General features: G+C 43.7%; 1 protein-coding gene across 1 annotated transcript; it reads right to left on the reverse strand.

The window, feature by feature from the left end:
- Positions 1-20: 20 nt before the first annotated feature.
- On the reverse strand, positions 21-13,164 carry LOC308308895 (histidine ammonia-lyase-like; the record flags this gene model as incomplete). The annotated part of the gene is made up of 19 exons (XM_080754351.1): positions 21-89; positions 182-251; positions 800-908; positions 2,137-2,271; positions 4,017-4,182; positions 4,900-4,965; positions 5,147-5,227; positions 6,627-6,685; positions 6,878-6,973; positions 7,643-7,790; positions 8,748-8,795; positions 10,095-10,234; positions 10,396-10,521; positions 10,669-10,706; positions 11,061-11,127; positions 11,360-11,432; positions 11,555-11,629; positions 12,257-12,288; positions 12,921-13,164. The coding sequence occupies 19 exons, from the start codon at positions 13,162-13,164 to the stop codon at positions 21-23; spliced, it is 1,842 nt and encodes a 613-aa protein (XP_080610477.1).
- Between the last annotated feature and the right edge of the window lie 4,942 nt (positions 13,165-18,106).

The following is an 18,106-nucleotide window of genomic DNA, read 5'->3' on the forward strand; positions in this document are numbered from 1 at the left end:
CTTGGAGTTTAGTTTCAGTTTTATTGGGAGTACTTGGTTGACATCTTTTTGCTGTATTCATCCATGTATGGTTGAACTGCCTCCCACACCTGAAGTAGAGAGTAGACAGACAAAGTCATTATGCCTGCTGAAGCAGAGAGTAGGCCAAATGTCCTTACTAAAATGTTTCAGGGAAACCTGCCTTTTGCTCTCGGAGGAGAGCGTGAGCAGCCTCTATCTCAGGACTCATGCATCGATCTTTATTCCAAGGGCTGGTGAGAGAAGTTGGTCAACAACTTGTTTAGAGCTGTGAGTAACTTGCTAAACAAATCAAATGCTTAGCAAGCAAATGCAAATCAAGTGTCAGTTTTAAGGGCTGTCCATACGGTCTCCGACCACCAAAGAAAGGTCCGGTTCGACTACAAAAAGACATCACTCGCAACTTCTGAAAAGCATTACCCCAAATTAGAGTTTGGAAAGCTGCACGTTGGAAAGTCGGAGACAGTTTGGACAGCCCTTCAGATTGCACTGTGACCATAGTAAAAAAAAAAAAGTTTCCTGACCAAGCATGAACATTTCTGACACTGCTTTGTTCCACCTACATTCTGTTAATCCTGTAGTGTTAATTTATCTTTGAGAGGCAACATAACTCTCTCTCGCAGTAAACAAACACTCTAGCACCAATCAAGATAAACCAGTTCCAGTGGTTGTCCTAAGATATCTGCACTGTCATTCCATCAATTCCTGGCACTGCTTTGTTGCACCTACTGCACATTCCATTGAGTGTAGTGTTTGTTTTCCATCAATGCACAGCTCTTACCTGACCACGGAACGCAGCAGGTCGTAGACCTTCTCTAGAGGATCGGTGGTCCTCAGAGGACGGAGGAACTCCAAGGCCTGACAGGAGGCAAGTAACTCAATAGCCAGCACTGCAGATGAGATGTCGGAGACATTGCACACAATAACCACTTTCAATCTTAATAAGCCAAGAGCCAAGTTTCACTCATTCGTTTTCACGCCAACATCCCTATTTTGGGCATGTAATTACCTAATGCATGAAATCTCTGTGTGACCCCTGCATATCCCAAGAACTGTCCGACTGATTGACTTCAAACTTGGCATATTGCCGAGGGACTGCAGTGCTGAGTTGGTCAGATCAGCGGTTTTCAAGAAATATAAATCTACAAATCTCCGGTCTGTTTCCCTATTCTACCTATATATAAGATCTGTAAATGTATTATGTCCATAATGATGTCGTCAGGGGCGTCACACCAAATTCTGGGCCCTGGGTACAAGGATTCACTGCGGGCCCCCCATGAATGTTAACTATAGAAAAATAGCAGATATACAAGCTCAGCGCGGCACCGAGTGCCCTGCTGTGAGCTTGTAGATCTGCTATTTTTGAAAAATCATGAAAATGTGTGCAAGGACCCCCAAGATGATATGTATTTGGCCACGGACCCCGATCTCAAAATATTAAGTTCCAGGGACCCCCAGAAGCAAAATTTGAGTTAGAAATGTTCGCTTAAAAAATACATATATTCAACGATTTTCACACATTTTCACAACTTTTCAAAAATAGCAGATCTACAAGCTCGCGCTGTGAGCTTGTATATCTGCTATTTTTCAATAGATAAAGTTATTAGGGCCCCTCCACCTTGGGCCCTGGTAACTCAGTCCCACTTTCCTAACCCTTGTGACGCCCCCCGGATGTCGTCATAGACTGGTCTCCAAGTACTACACAGGCATAAATGGAAGACAAGACAAACCCCCTACCCGTACAGACATTCTGTGAAATGTTTTGACAAAGAATGCATTTCTTTTGTGCCCGCTACAACTTATATTGGTGCAGTGGGCTGTGGCACAAATGCCAGATGCAAAGATACAGACATTTGTGGATTTTTAGTTCTGGAGTCTGGACAACCACTGGTCCATCCAAATTCTCACTCGGCACAAACCGTCCCCTGGGTCATTGACGACAGCCGTGACATTTCAAGTCGATTGGCATAACTTGGGCAAGTTATGCCTGGTACACACACACACACACACACACACACACACACACACACACACACACACACACACACACACACACAGGTTTCTGGAATGTATAGATAGATGCATCATTTACATGCAAGTACAGAGCAATTACAGTACCTTGTTCTACATGCTCTACTACTCTCAGAGCTTTCCTAGCAGCCCAGCCACCCATAGACACATGGTCTTCTGTCGCTGCACTGGTAGATAGGGAATCAACCGAGGAAGGGTGGCATAGGGTCTTGCTCTCAGACACTACAGGGAAGACACAAGGCCTCTGTTACAGAACATGATAATTGATAATTAGAAGGTGCTGCATGGAAATGGCTCTTCACATCACAGGACTGAAAGGCCCAGGTAAGATCCCCTGAATGCACCACAGGGGTTGCATTTGCACTCTTGCAATCTGTTGGATATCTACACCAGTGGTTCTCACAACGCGTGTGCTTATAGATTTGCTATTTTCAAAAGATCTTGAAAATGTTTGAGTTTAACAAACATTTCAACATCACAAATCTTATATGGGGGGCGCCTACTGGTCCAGGCGCATACCACTTAGGCATTGCCACATAGGCATGGATGCCTCGCGTCGTCGCCGGTTTGATTCCCGGTCCAGACAACCTTTGCCGCATGTCACTCCCCATCTCTCCCCCCATTTCCTGTCAGTCTACTGTCCTATCTAATAAAGGCAAAAAGCTCCCAAAAACAAATCCTATATGAGGGTCCGCGGCACAAAATACTTTTAGATGGTTGTCCGCCGTCAAATGCATATTGATTTGGTGGTCTTTGACATGAAAAAGTTTGAGAACCAGTTATCTACACCAGATAATGGTGCAGGACTTACAGTCTGGTTTGTGCTCCATCGCACAATGGTGTATAAATTGATTTATATGTAGATTCATGTATAAATTGATTTATATGTAGATTCATGCTAGGACAGGTCCTTTTCATGCTGAAAAAAAAAATAATAATGTTAAGACCCCATTTCACTAGTCTTAAAAGAGTTTATGCCCTTGCTTTTGAGGCCCAGTCTATGCATCTATTTTGAGGTTGATGAACACAAGTTGTCATCTCTCTCAGTCAGATGCTCTTTGTGCACAGCAACAGCCAGACTGCACCTACTGTAGCCCCTGAACCAGAGCCAAGTGAGGCAGGCCTGGCCAAATGCACCCACTGGGTTCATCTGTACTAAAATAAAAAGGGCAATTAGCTAGTATAAATGCCCAATTTGTAGTCCCATTCTGTACCCAGTGCCTGTGCCAGTGGTGGAAAAAGTAGAAGTATCAGTACAGTAATAAGTAGAATACACTGTTAAGTAAAAGTCTGCAATTCAAAATTCACATGAGTAAAACTATTGGTATCAAAATGTAATTAAAATACCAAAAGTAGAAAGTAGTCATTATGCAGAATGTCCCATTTCACAAGGTTTCAAATGTATAACAATCTTTTGAAAATGGCAGATCTACAAGCTCACTCTCAGATTGACGGTCTATATATTAATTTATGGACGAAATGAACTGTGTTATGTATGTTTTGAAATAATAATCAAAATCTACAAAGTAACTAGTAACTAAGGTTTTTAAATAATTGTAGTGGAGTTAAAAAGTACAATATTTGTCTCTGTGGAGTAGAAGTAAAAGTATTGGAAATACTCCAGTAAAGTAAAAAAATACCTCTTGGGTACAGTGGGGCGGCATAGCTCAGGGGTAGCGAAACCGTTATTAGAGCACGAAGTGTTCCCAGTTCGAATCCGGGCTCCCCCTGAGTTAATGTCGAAGGGTCCTTGGGCAAGACTCTGAACCCCTAATTGCTCCCGGTGAGTAGGTTGTTGCCTTGCATGGTTTCCTCCGCCACCGGTGTATGAATGTGTGCGTGAATGGGTGAATGTAATGCACAATCTCTGTAAAGCGCTTTGGATAAAAGCGCTATATAAATGCACCATTTACCATTTACAGTCCTTGAGTAAATGTATTTATAGTTGCTTTCCACTGTCTCTGTACCTAGGGCAGCAGCAGTGCAGTGGGCGATCATGAAGCCTGAGTTGAGACCTCCGTCTGCGACCAGGAAGGCAGGGAGCTCACTGAGGGATGGATTGACCAGCCTCTCAATCCTCCTCTCGCTGATACTTGACAGTTCATGGATTCCAATGGCCAGGTAGTCAAGTACCTGGAGGGAATGACACAAATACCAACAAAAAAAAAGAAACATCTAAGCGGGCTTGAGCCCCTGCCCTTTTATACGTCTGTAAGAATGTGCCCTCTCCAGACCATGAATGCAGTTTTTACTATGGTGAAAGAAATGCAAATGCCCTCTTTCCATGCCATACCTGTCCAAACTCTCCAGAACTTGAATGCCTCATCTTATGTTGAAAGAATTGCCCTCACTGCGAAATTCCTGCCGTACGTCACATCTCCAGTATTGCCTTTTTTATGCTTAGTTTAGTGTGGTATCAAGTACTGAAAATAGCCGACCTCAACGCGTTGTGAGCTTAAAGGTCTGCTATTTTCAATATTTTCACCAAAAGGCCCTTTTAGACATTTCAGCCCCTGCCTCTCTAACATTCTCTGCACGTCCCTGGATGACATGACCCCACATGACCCTGGCATGTACCAGTGTACCACACTCAACAAACATTCTTAATAATACTAAAGAAATTATTTCCCAGAGCTTTTATAATGGTCAAGGTTAGTAATGTAATATGTCATATGGTAGCTTGAAAGTATATTTTAGGCACATTCATGTCACAAATGGGATATATGGCTCCAACAATATTAATAGAAATACCAGTAATAGCAATTGTGATATCCAACTTTAGGCTAGCCTCTCTGCCTAAACACCCAACCACTGGAGATAAAGAAGTCAGTATTTGTTCCATGTCATCACCTTGGCTGGATACTCGCCATGGAAATTCCCACCAGAAATTGTCTCTCCACTTTCTGCAAACACCAGCTGGAGACCAGTTAAGGATTCATAATGGAACCTTTAGTTTGGGTCATTTTGAGTGTGGTTTGCTAAACATTGCCCCCTTGTGGGAGAACATTTGTATTACCAGTACCATATTATTACACAGACAAGACATTTTTGTTGACATTCCATTTCAGCTTTAGGGAGACAAACAGTAGATGGATACTGGGTTGTCAGTGGCACTGTTCATCTCTGTGGAGATCACCTTCTGGACGAAGGCTATGGTGTCTTTCACCACTCCGTGGACCTTGGACAGGGAGAAACGTTTTAACAGTTCATACAAAGATGACAACATTCTGCTGCACAGTGGAAACCTCCATACCTCATTTCATTAATTTCACTAACAGAAGCTGAACATTTGAATTCACTAGACGTAGGCCACAGCAATTCTTAATAGTTGCTGTGATAAACCTCTGGTTGTGGGATCTGGGGACCCCGAGGGGTCCTTGAGGTGATTCCAGGAGGTCCCCAGGAAAAGGATTGAAATCCAGGAACCGAATGGTCCATTTTAGTTCGCAGACCCTTATGGGTCCAGTAGTTACTAACCAAATTTGGTTCCATTTGTACACTCTTAAATGTAAAATGTAAAAACACTAAAATAATGTATTAAAAAAATATATATGATTTTACAATGTAGATTGTGGTCCCAGAGATAGTATCATGATCATATCACTAAAAGCAGAGAAAACCAGCAGTGTACGTAAATGCTATCCACAGCTTGTCAGCTTATGGCTGTTAACAAAGGTCTTGAGTTGTGCCAAGAGTACAAACGCATACACATACTCAAGTGCTCATCAGGGGCGTCAATTGGGTATGGCAGGGGTATGCAGCTGCCATACCCTGGGTCCAGGGGGGAAAATAAAAGTTACTTTTAAATATAAATCCATGAATGTGTCTTTGTCTATCTGTGCTGGTTATTATGTTGTTAATTACGGTAAAATAACTACAAATGCAAAATGTTACAAAATGGTCACTTTAATGAATGAATGAATGAATGAACTTTATTTATATAGCACATCTTCACAGCACGAATGCACAGAGTGCTTTACAGATACACAATAATCAATAAAAAAAAGTAAGCTCTACAGTTGCAGAGATACAAAATAAAATAAAAATAAGAATAAACTACAGTTGCAGAGAAGACACCAATAAATTAAAACACCCACAGTAACAAGGAATACAAAAGAACAGTAAAAACAGGGATGCCTATAAGTGACCAAAGGCCTGTCTGAACATGTGCGTTTTTAGATGCCTCTTAAAGGAGGCCTCTGAGGGGGACGTTTTTAAGTCCAGGGGGAGGGCGTTCCAGAGCTTTGGGGCTATGGCCTCAAAGGCTCGGTCTCCCTTGGTTACTAGATTTGTCCAAGGGACATCAAGGAGGTGTTTATCAGCGGATCTGAGTGAGCGAGTGGACAAGGTATTATAATCATATTCTCTCCATTTTGACAAAATGGTATATTCCCAGGTTCTGCAGGTCAGCTGCACAGGTGCAATGCACTTGAACAACCGTTCCAGGCTGCCATATCCAGCCCAAGAAACCATAGAAACGGGGGGGACAACATGATGGCAACATGACTGGTGTCTTAGACACCAGTCATGTTGCCATACCTTAGCTTTTTCTGAACTGACGCCACTGGCGCTCATACCTGAGGGATACAGCGCAGGGTGTATGCATCCTGGACACGTTCGCATGATCTATGGCTCTCTGAGAGGAAAGGAAATACATTGCAGGAGGAAATCAATGGCAGGAAATGGCAGAGCGGCGAATGAAGTCATTCCTAAACGGGTCGTGATGTATATGCCCCATAGGATAAAAGGTGTGTGTGTGTGTGTGTGTGTGTGTGTGTGTGTGTGTGTGTGTGTGTGTGTGTGTGTGCGCGTGCGTGTGTGTGTGTACCTGAGATTTGGGAGGGGAAAACTTCAGAATCTAGGAGAGAACACATCCTCTTTGCTACCTCCATCTGACCTGGGTGTGGCCTCACTGCATGTATAGCTGGCAGGACAGAACAATAAAATACAGTACAACAAACATTACTTTGTACAGAAGAAACTGTGCGTGTGTGTCATAGACTGTAGAAAAATATGGACGAAGCGAAGCCATTGGTTTCTATGCAGCGCAAATGGCCCTTTCTACCCCTTGGAATGGGTGTCGCCATCATAGAATTGTAAAGGCATCAGAGATGCTATTGGCTGCCAACGGTCACGTGGGATACACATGGGAGAATGTGGTCGGAGCCTCCCGAAATACAGCACACGAAGAAGAACGCAGCCGGCTGGTATCAGTTTAGTTGGCCACGCCCCCCCGCAACTTTATCATTTATTTTAAAATACATTGGACCACATTTCGACAAAACTAATATGATGGTGATTGAAAGGCATTTTTTAACTAGCGATAGGAACCATACAGTATTCATGAAAATGTTAATTAAGGTTAGAAAACAAAAGGGGAAAATGAATGGGATCCAATGGAGGGCAATTCTTTTTGCGATCGGCCGGGGGGGGAAAACGGCGCAACTAGCAGCCAATCATAGGAAGTTTTAGTTCCGTATTGGAGTCATTTTAAATCGGCAGAACTATGCCCCTGGTGTGTGTGCATGCGTGTGCGCGCACGCACGCGTGTGTGTGTGTGTGTGTGTGTGCGCTGTGCGTGCGCATGCAGTACCACTATGGAACGCCTTAGTTGTGCCCTTGAGGGCCTCCACAGTCAAGGCAGCAATGATGTCAGCTTGTCTGGCCACGCCCACAGCTCTCTCCAAGGCCTCCGCTCCGAGAGACGTGATCATCTGAGTGCCGTTGATCAATGCAACGCCCTAATCAATAATAATTATTACTCTACTGATGATAATTCAATGCACATTGTAATGTAGATTCATTTCTATTGTAGCTGCCGGTAAGACAAGGATTGAGCATTGACCATGGATGGGACAGAGAGAGGTAAAGGACAGCTCTGAAAGGAAACAAGATTCACCCACTCGTATTAATTCTAATTAAACCATCCCATATTTTACGGCTTTGTCTCAGGGGGCTGAACATTAATGTGGAGGCTTAAAGCAGTGGTTTTAATTGGCTGCCCAAACCCGATATTCCCGTGGCAGTCTTTCGCTGCAACGCCTGGAATTCCCGAGATATTAGTTTTATTTAATTTAATCCAACATTAGGCTGGTGTTGATCTGCTCAAAAAGTCGAGCACCTTGTTTTGACCAGGAAATGGATATGGAAAAAACGAATCTGCATTGCCCCCCATGTTAAATTTCACAGGAAAACGGCGCCCATTTCTCTCCTTTTCCTGCACCGCGTTGTGCTAATCGATAGCTTGTAGCTCTGGGCCGCTTGGACATAATATGAGCATGCAGTTTTTTCTGATCGGACAGGACACGCAACGCCGCATGCACGCCAATCGTGCACGATGGACACCCCGTGACCACTTTTAAAGGTAAGGAAATCATAAAATAGCGTGACAGGGAACCGTCATAGTCGATTTTTAATGGTGGCTTTATACAGCGTCATAATCATTTGAACCACTTTAACCATATTTTCTTTGGCTATTCAAAAATAGCAGATATCCAAGCTCATAGCGTGCCATGAGCATGTAGATCTGCTATTTTTGGAGAGGCTTGAGAATGTGTGCAAATCTTTGAATATATATCTTTTTTAAAGTTTACTCAAATCTTTGCTTCTGGGGGGTGCCTGGCACGAAACAGTCTGAGAACTACTGGCTTAAAGAATGAAGAACAAAACCATGGTGGCCCATGAGGCTGGCCTGGTACCTCCTTTGGCTTCAGCACTAGAGGCGTAAGTCCATGGCCCTCCAGCACCTGAAAAACACACATTGGACACAATCAGTCAATGACCCATTCCTAGATCAGTGGTTCTCAAAGTGGGGTTTAACCACTTGATCCATATTTTATACGTTTGTATAATTGTCCCCAAAGCTAAAGGGATATTTGTCTTCACAGTCTTCACAGTCTTTTCAAACAACACATAACCATATTATGGCACAAAACACATACTGTATCACACGACAATACAGGAGGTCCCTCCCCACTCCCCACTGTTTAATGCCGCAACGGCTGAGGGGACAAAACTCCAGCTCAAAACAAACCTTTTCCCACTTCAAGGTTCAGGAATGACAGTGGAGATGCAGTTAAAGGAGTAGTTCACCCCCAAAATGATATTTTTTTCTATTGATTAGTCATGACATGGAGACTTGAGTTCAATAATATTTCTTTAGTATTCGTCGCATTCCTAAGACAAAAAAAAAATGATTATAGTAAATTTACCCCCATTGATTCTGGATGGGGACCCAAATGCATGGCCTTGGATGGGGACCCAATTAAGGCCCTTTTTGGGTCAGAATCAATGGGGGTACATTTAGGGTCAAGGGTCAAGTAAATTTACACCCATTAATTCTTTCAGGGCCATGCATTTGGGTCCCCATTCAGAATCAATGGGGGTAAATCTACTATAATATTTTTGTCTTAGGAATGTGACAAATACAAAAGAAATATTATTGAACTCAAGTCTCCATGGTGTGAGTATAAATCAATAGAAAAAAAAGGTCATTTTGGGGGTGAACTACTCCTTTAACAGTGTCTATACTATAGCATACATGGGCAACAGGCGGCCCGGGGGCCACATGCGGCCCCCACCTTCACTTAATGCAGCCCGCAGGTTAATGCAGTATCAGAATACTGACATATTATTGATTTCACCTGTTCCAATTCCAAACATGCAAACATGACCGTTTTTTGTTTTTGTTTTTCATATCCAACATATTTGTATTTAGGTTCATAACGTTAACATGAGTATAACTAAATGCATTTGAAATGAAATAAAATTGTACATTTCAGGATTCCAATTAAAAAATATCAAAAATTATTCATGATTTCAATTCAAAAGAAGCAAAAATAGCAGATCTACAAGCTCAAAACGCGTCGCAGTGCGACGCGTTTTGAGCTTGTAGATCTTCTATTTTTGCTTCTTTTGTATTAGATACTAGAATGACAAAGTAGGATGTAGCAATATGTGGCCCTCTGGAGTGAAGGTGGAAATATAGTGGCCCTCGCCATCATCAAAGTTGCCCACCCCTGGTCTATAGCGATAAGGGGACTCACTGCAGAGGCATCTGCCCAGCCTGTCTGCGGCGACCACATCCTGCCCTCACCCATCAGACCCAGGGTGAGATGGGCCAGCGGGGCCAAGTCTCCACTGGCCCCCACTGTGCCCTTCTCTGGCACCCAGGACAGACAGGATGCTAGAACGCACACACACACACACACACACACACACACACACACACACACACACACACACACACACACACACACACACACACACACACACACACACACACACACTGTATTTATTTTCTATTTAATTATTTCTATTTATTTTCATTCTAAAGAAATGTGTTACCATTGAAAGCCTTCATCATGGCGTCAACGGTTTCCATGGAGACGCCACTGTGCCCTTTAGCCAGGACATTGATTCTAAGGGCCAACAGCATGCGTGTTCTCTTTGCACTCAAGGGGGCGCCAACTCCTAAACACACAATGCAGACACATACACATTACACACACACACACACACACAATGGAATGGGCCATTGAAGCAGTTGTAGATAGCCTCTAGTAGAAATTGTTAAATGTTATCAAATATTGACATGGCAACAACAATCATCATATATACCTGCGCTGTGAGACCTGATCAGATTTGCCTGCAGCTCCCTACAGACAAGAGGAGAAGACAGCTGTAGGCAACTGCAAGGGTTCCCAAACCTTTCAGGCCGTGACCCCCAAAATAATCATATTTTAGAGACACCCCACCCTGATAAGCACTTGGAATTGTAAGCATTACATTTAGTTAGATCTATTTTCACAATTCTTGCCTCTTTCATAGGTAATATTTGACAACTGACGGGGTATAAAGGCATGACCAGATATATTTACAGATCTACACGTGCTCTGATGGGACAAAGTTAACACAACACCTTGGACATTGTTTATACAGGTGATGACAGACTGGTTTCTTCTCACCGACATGGTGATAGACTAAAGTTAATTTACAACCACATGACTTACGTGAGCTTTTCTTTCGGCACGAGTATGTTGGCAAACTTTCCGAACCCAGTGTTGACGCCATAAACAACTTCAGCGAGGGGGGAAAGTGTTGAAAAATTACATTAAAAATGATATGCACATTTGTAGCTGTTTTAGATCAAATATGAACCATTAGCCAAAATTCTGATTCAATAAAGATATAATAAAGATTAATGAAAGTAATATTATTTTACTTTATGTGCTTTAGTGTTTTAGCACACACATGCGCGCGTGCACACACACACACACACACACACACACACACACACACACATAAATACCTCTGTTTTCTTTTATGATGGTCTCAATTACATTTCTTGCCCGAATAACTCTAGCTTCAGCCTCGGCAGTCAACTGAGGGGTCAAAACAGGTCAGGACATCTGCAGCCATCGTGGCTTCAACTAACTGTCACTCCTATTTTTAATGATTGACAGTAGCTACACTGACTTGTAGCTACTGTAGGCCTATTCCTTACCTTAACCTTGAACATGCCTTTCCCCAACAAGACAAGCTGAGCAGTGGTCAGACTGTTCCCATCTAGATAAAGGTACTGACATCACAGAAGAAACAGAGTTTTTGTCACTTACTTACTAGCACATATTGCATACATGGGCAACAGGCGGCCCGGGGGCCACATGCGGCCCCCACCTTCACTTAATGCGGCCCGCAGGTTAATATCAGAATACTGACATATTATTGATTTCACCTGTTCCAATTCCAAACATGAAAACATGACATGATTTTTTTTTTCTTTTTTCTTTTCTTCATATCCAACATATTTGTATTTAGGTTCATAAAGTTAACATTAGTAATAGTATAACTAAATGCATTTGAAATGAAATAAAATTGTACGTTTCAGGATTCCAATAAAAAATATAAAAATTATTCATGAATTCAATTCAAAAGAAGCAAAAATAGCAGATCTACAAGCTCAAAACGCGTCACAGTGCGTTTTGAGCTTGTAGATCTTCTATTTTTGCTTCTTTTGTATTAGATACTAGAATGACAAAGTAGGTGTAGCAATATGCAGCAATGTGGCCTTCTGGAGTGAAGGTGGAAATATAGTGTCCCTCGCCATCATCAAAGTTGCCCACCCCTGACATATTGTAACAATGGCTACAATATGTACTTTCTTACTTTATTAGGAAAAACTAAAGTACAACTGAAATAGGAGTACCCACCTCTTTGGGTTCTTTATATGAGCCTGTCCTGGTGGCAATTAGTTAAGGGAAGACATCTGAAGAGTCTCATTGCTTGAATAAAGTTGTACTTGATCATCAAAATATACTTACATATTAAAATATATCACACATTCTATGCAACTCTCCATTAGTTGAAGGATACAAAGCCTTGGCCGGTGGAAATGTGTCCTCTGTCTCCATCACTTCAAGAAAAACAATTGGATTAAATGCATCAGCACTGTAAAATCCCTGTGTCATTTAGCCCCGAGTTAAAATAATGTGTGCAGCTCAACAAATGAGATGCATACAGATAACCAGTTTCCCTTAATGCAGTGTTTCTCAAAGTGGATTCTAGGGACTCTGTGGGTTCCTTTAGAGGGGTCGAAATTTACACATAAGTCTGTAACTAACAGTATACAATTTGTATACTGTCACTGTCACATTTGTATGCTGTCAGAGAGTGAATGGGAGACATTGAAATGTAAAAGTTTGAGAAACACTGCCTTAATTGATACTCTAGACTTTATTATCAGTCACCCAGATGCATATTACCAGGTGTGTATTCTGATTATAATATAGTAATACAAGAACATTCCTACTGAGAAATCATTCAGTAAAAAAGTGAGAGTCTATGGCTGCGTTGGCCAACGAAATCCTTACCCAATTGCACAAAGTCATTGTCCTCTAGGATGTCCTTGAGGAGGTCTTCGGGGTGAAGGAGCTCTCCTCCCTGGCACCTCCACACCGTGAACCCCACCTCCTGGTGCACCTCCTCCTCCTCCAGCCTCATGGCCTGGCCGTAGCGCCGCAGGGCCTCTGATCCCAGCCACCGCACGGAGGCCCCAGGGCTGCTGCAGGGCACCCGCAGCCACTCACCACGCACGCACACCGACACACGATGCATCACTGAGGACGGAGGCTCGGACAGTGGACGACAAGGGATGGAGAAATAGTGATAAAATAGAGGTTATGTGGCCTGTGAGTTGCATACCAATCTTAAGAAGGTGTTGCCAAACCATGGCAGCATAATAAACATTAACAGCCCTGTCTGACTCATTAACACACACACACACACACACACACACACACACACACACACACACACACACACACACACTGTCTGTTTGTCTGTCTGTCTGTCTGTTTGTCTCTGTGTCCGTAGCCTGCACTCCTGCAGTAACCTTTTCTGACCACATTCTGTGCCAGATGCCAAAATGGCTCCAAGGTAGCTGTGCCGAGATTTTGTATGTTTTTCTTTACTATGCAATGAAAAAAAAAGATTTTTTTTTAATAATTTTTTCCCCCACAGAAACAGACACAGTTGTTGTGATTCAGTGGCAAAAAGAATTTTGGCAATCGGACAAATGGTTCCAGAGATAGAGCTGTTTGAATGAAAAAAAGTGTCCATCCACTAGAATGGACACACATGAACACACATTTTCTCAATCAGCTAAACGAGGGAGCGAACACACAAACAGAGAAAAGCATTTCTCTGATCTCAGGTCATTTTGACATCTTTAGAAAAAAAAAAAAATGTTTTTTTGTTTTTGTTTTTTTTTCTATGTAAAAAACACAAAAACCTTCATAAGCCGTCATTGGCACACAGGGCTATTGGAAAAAAAACGTCATAAGCAGTCATTGGCACAGAATGAGTTAAGGGAGGGGCGCTGTTGCACACACACACACACACACACACACACACACACACACACACACACACACACACACACACACACACACACACACACCACCGCTCAGTTCACACAAGTGTGATTTTTTGAGCGGTGGTCACACCGTCTCCATAGCGTGGCCGTGTGTGTAGGTATGTTTGTTTGTTTGTATGTGGGTGGGTGGGTGGGTCTGTATGTAGCCTCAAGCCTGTGGTGTAGTACCTTTTATGGCCACACATGTTAAGGGAGGGGCGCTGTTTTCAGGCCAGGCCAGGCCAGGCACACACACACACACATGCACACACACACACACACACACACACAGGGGGGAAGGGGGGAGGGGTAAACCGGTTGGTGGGTAAACCACCGCTCAGTTCACACGGGTGTGATTTTTACAGTAACGATGCCCAACGGCCAACAGTCAATTTGGGACGATCTGACTGGAGATCTGTCTCCTACCAGAGACAGACAGAGTCCTATCCGTCTATCTAGCTTCACCTCTGGATTCCACAGACATTCCAGACAAGAAACCCGCAGCCATGGTGGAGTCAGAAGTTCTATGGGATGAGAGAGATACTGGAGGAACGGCCTGGGAGGCAGCATTCCGGTGATAAGCAACCAATGTCACCTTAACCATCCTTGGTTAAGGTGATCTTCAGCTCTGTTTAGGCACCTCTAATGTATTTTGACAACCTTTTATTAAGAGCCACTATTAGTGCAATTTATTCAGCACAATGTTTTTGATTAGTGTGTATTCAAACGCAAGACAGCTAGATGGGTCAGGTGGGCTGGCGAGGCCTCCATTGCATTAGAGCCGTCCAAATTAAACATAATAAATATCACGGTGCCTGTGGGTGATAACATACATTGAACAGACACGTTCCCCAACAGCTGCTTACTGAACCATGTAAAACTATATCGTCTTCAACGTTTTCAGGCCAAGGACCCCTTAGTTGAGAGAAAGATGAAGCAGGGACCCCCACAACCTTTTCAGAGATTCCATAGTTTCAGCACAATTATCAGTGTACTGTATTTTGGATATTTTCAGATATTTAACCACTTGAACCGTCACTTGAACCTTTCACCCTTTCACTGCCGAAAATAGCCGATCTACAAGCTCTCAACGCCTCGCGCTGCGAGGCGTTGTGAGCTTGTAGATCAGCTATTTTTGGCAAAAGTTCTCAGAATATGGACACTAGGGTTCAAGTGGTTAATATAAAAAAAGAAGAAAAAAAGTTTCTATCACTCAAAGATTTGGAGGACCCCCTGTAGTAACTCCCTAGGGGTCCCGGACCCCCTGTTGAAGACCCTTGTGCTAGAGGTCTTCCTATAATTTGTGAGCTAGATGGTTTCACAGACATTTGGCTGCCGGGTCATGATTCTAAGGGTCACTGTAAAGAATGTACAGTATTTTAAAAGAGACAGAGGCGGAGTGGATCTGAGATAGAGTGACAGAGAACGATAGACAGCGTGACAGATATTAGGCTACTCTGCAATGTATTATGTATAGCATCCCGCCATCAACACATTAAAACTGGGAAAGCACCCGTGTCATTTTAGATTTTAGGGTTGGCTATTCAAAAAATAGCAGATATACAAGCTCACAGCGTGGCACGATCTGTTATATATTTTAATCGTGAAAATGTGTGCCAATCTTTGAAAATGTATAACTCAAATTTATACTTCTGGAGGTCCCCTGGAACAACATATTTTGAGATGGGGTCGGCACCCAAATACATTTTGGGGATCCTTGGCATGAAAAAGTTGGAGCACCAGTAAACTGTTAGAAGACATTTATAGAGGGGGGCACGGTGGCGCAGTTGGTAGCGATTCGCCTCACAGCTAGAAGGTCCAGGGTTCGATTCCCTCTGGGGGAAGCTGTGGGCGCTGGGGGGCGTGCTCTCTCCTCCGGGTCATCAGCGGCCACACCCTAGGTGGGGTTGGCGAAAGGGCCTTTCTGTGTGGAGTTTGCATGTTCTCCCCGTGTCCCCTAGGGTAGATACCCTCACAAAAACGTGCAGTAATCCTGGTCTCTATAAAGCCTCCCCCTGGCCAGCCGGGGGCGCCTGATGGAGGGGAAAGGAACTGGTTGGAATAACGTGTTCCTTCCACGCGCTACGTCCAGACCGGGGAAAGACCCCCCCTGTCAGGTGAAAAGAAGCAACTTGGACTACTCATGCACTGATGCACTGAAGGAAGCATGAGGTCAGTCCGTTGTCTCCCCAGGCGCGGCAGAGGGAGAGCAGAAACCAGGATTACAGGTTAGGTCATTTGCACTGGGTGAGAAATGGGTTACAAAATCATGGGATAAAAATTATAGAATAAAAAAAGAAAAAAAAAAAGTATGAATTATGCTTAAGATGCCAGAGCCAAGACAAAAGACATCCTGGAGACACACCAAGCCTTTTCGAGAGTGGTCAGTTGAAAGGATGAAGCTATACTTGAATCATTCCTAGCTCATGATGAATGTCAATATAAATTATCTTAGAGGGGAGACACCTCCCCCCCCTCTCTCTCTCTCTCTCTCTCTCTCTCTCTCTCTCTCTCTCTCTCTCTCTCCCTCCCTGGGCAGACCTTCGGGGGCGCCCCCAGTCTGGAAGCGGTCTCCGTGAGGCACACGCCCACGCGGCCCATTTCCTCCTATAGAAACGAAGGGGATCGCCCCCCTCGCCTTTTCCCCGGGAAGCTCCCACTGGCTGTTTCCTGAGCCGCTCCCTCTCTGTGAATAAACAGCGCGCCGCGCTGTGTCTGCAATGGCTTAGACACCCACGGGTGCACACGCACAGGGGCGTCACAAGGGGGGGGGGGGAGTGGGACTGAGTTAACGAGGGCCCAAGGTGGAGGGGCCTGGAATTATTTTATATACTTTAGCTATTGAAAAATAGCAGATATACAAGCTCACAGCGCGGCACTTGGCACAGAGTGCCGCGCTGTGAGCTTGTATTATCTGCAATTTCACTTTCAAGTCGTGAAAATGCGTGCAAATCTTTGAATATAATGTATTTTTTAAGCGGACATTTGTAACTCAAATTTTGCTTCTGGGGGGGGGGGGGGGTCCCTGGAACAAAATATTTTGAGATGGGGGTCCGTGGCCAAATAAATACCATTTTGGGGGGTAATTCAAATGAAAATGTTTGAGGACCTCTGACATAGAAACATAGGTTTTTCAAAAAACCTTACAAATTTTCACGATTTTTCAAAAATAGCAGATCTACAAGCTCGCATCGCGGCACTTGGTGCCGCGCTGCGAGCAATGGGTTAAATCCCCTCCCCCTATGAAGAACATTCATGGGGGGCCCGCAGTGAATCCTTGAACCCAGGGTCCAGAATTTGGTGCGACACCCCTGCACGCATGTACTCTTACTCACTTGCACTCACTCACATAACCTCCCTGCTACATCGATTATGTCTTAGAGAGTCATTCCTAAAACATGTACACAACCACACTCGCACACGTATACACACTCACGCGCGCGCAAACACAACTCAACCACCTCCCTTTTCCTTTTCCTCCAACACTCCTGCTTCGCCTCGCAGGGCTGTCCGTTCGTCCTCCCATCCGCTCATCACATTTAAGAAAGACATGCTATAAATACCACCCATTCAACCAGCCACCCACCCACCCATCCATCCATCTACCCCTCCATCCATCATCCAGCCATCCATCCGTTCATTAATTCATCTGCTATACCACCAAAATGTGGAACGCCTTACCGAAGGCCTTAAAGGAGTGTGGATCCCTAGCATCCCTTAAAATACCGCCCTGAGAAAACACTTACAGGCGGCAGCCGTTCGCAACTGGTAAAAACAAACCTAAGCTAGCCCTGACCCTTCTTTGTATTTAACTACTGTTTATATTTTTTTGCACTGTTTTTTTATTTTTATTGTTTTATTTGTATTTCTTTTTCCTGACTATATCTACTGCATAGTACTGTGTTCTATCCATCTGTCATTCAATGTTATATGAGATATTTCAATGGTTTCCTGTGGAAATAAGCCAAGTGCTTTTCTAGGATCTCCTTTTAGTTGACCTTGTACCAGTGAACTGTACCGTCATGAAACTATACCTTTTCCTATGCAAACTTCTAATAAAGTCTTCAATCAATCAATCAATCAATCAATCAGTTCATCCATTCATCCATCCACTGACCCGCCCACCCGTCCATCAACCGTGTC

Source organism: Nannobrachium achirus, assembly GCF_963921795.1.
Source record: "Nannobrachium achirus genome assembly, chromosome: 23".
NCBI classification, from domain to species: Eukaryota; Metazoa; Chordata; class Actinopteri; order Myctophiformes; family Myctophidae; genus Nannobrachium; species Nannobrachium achirus.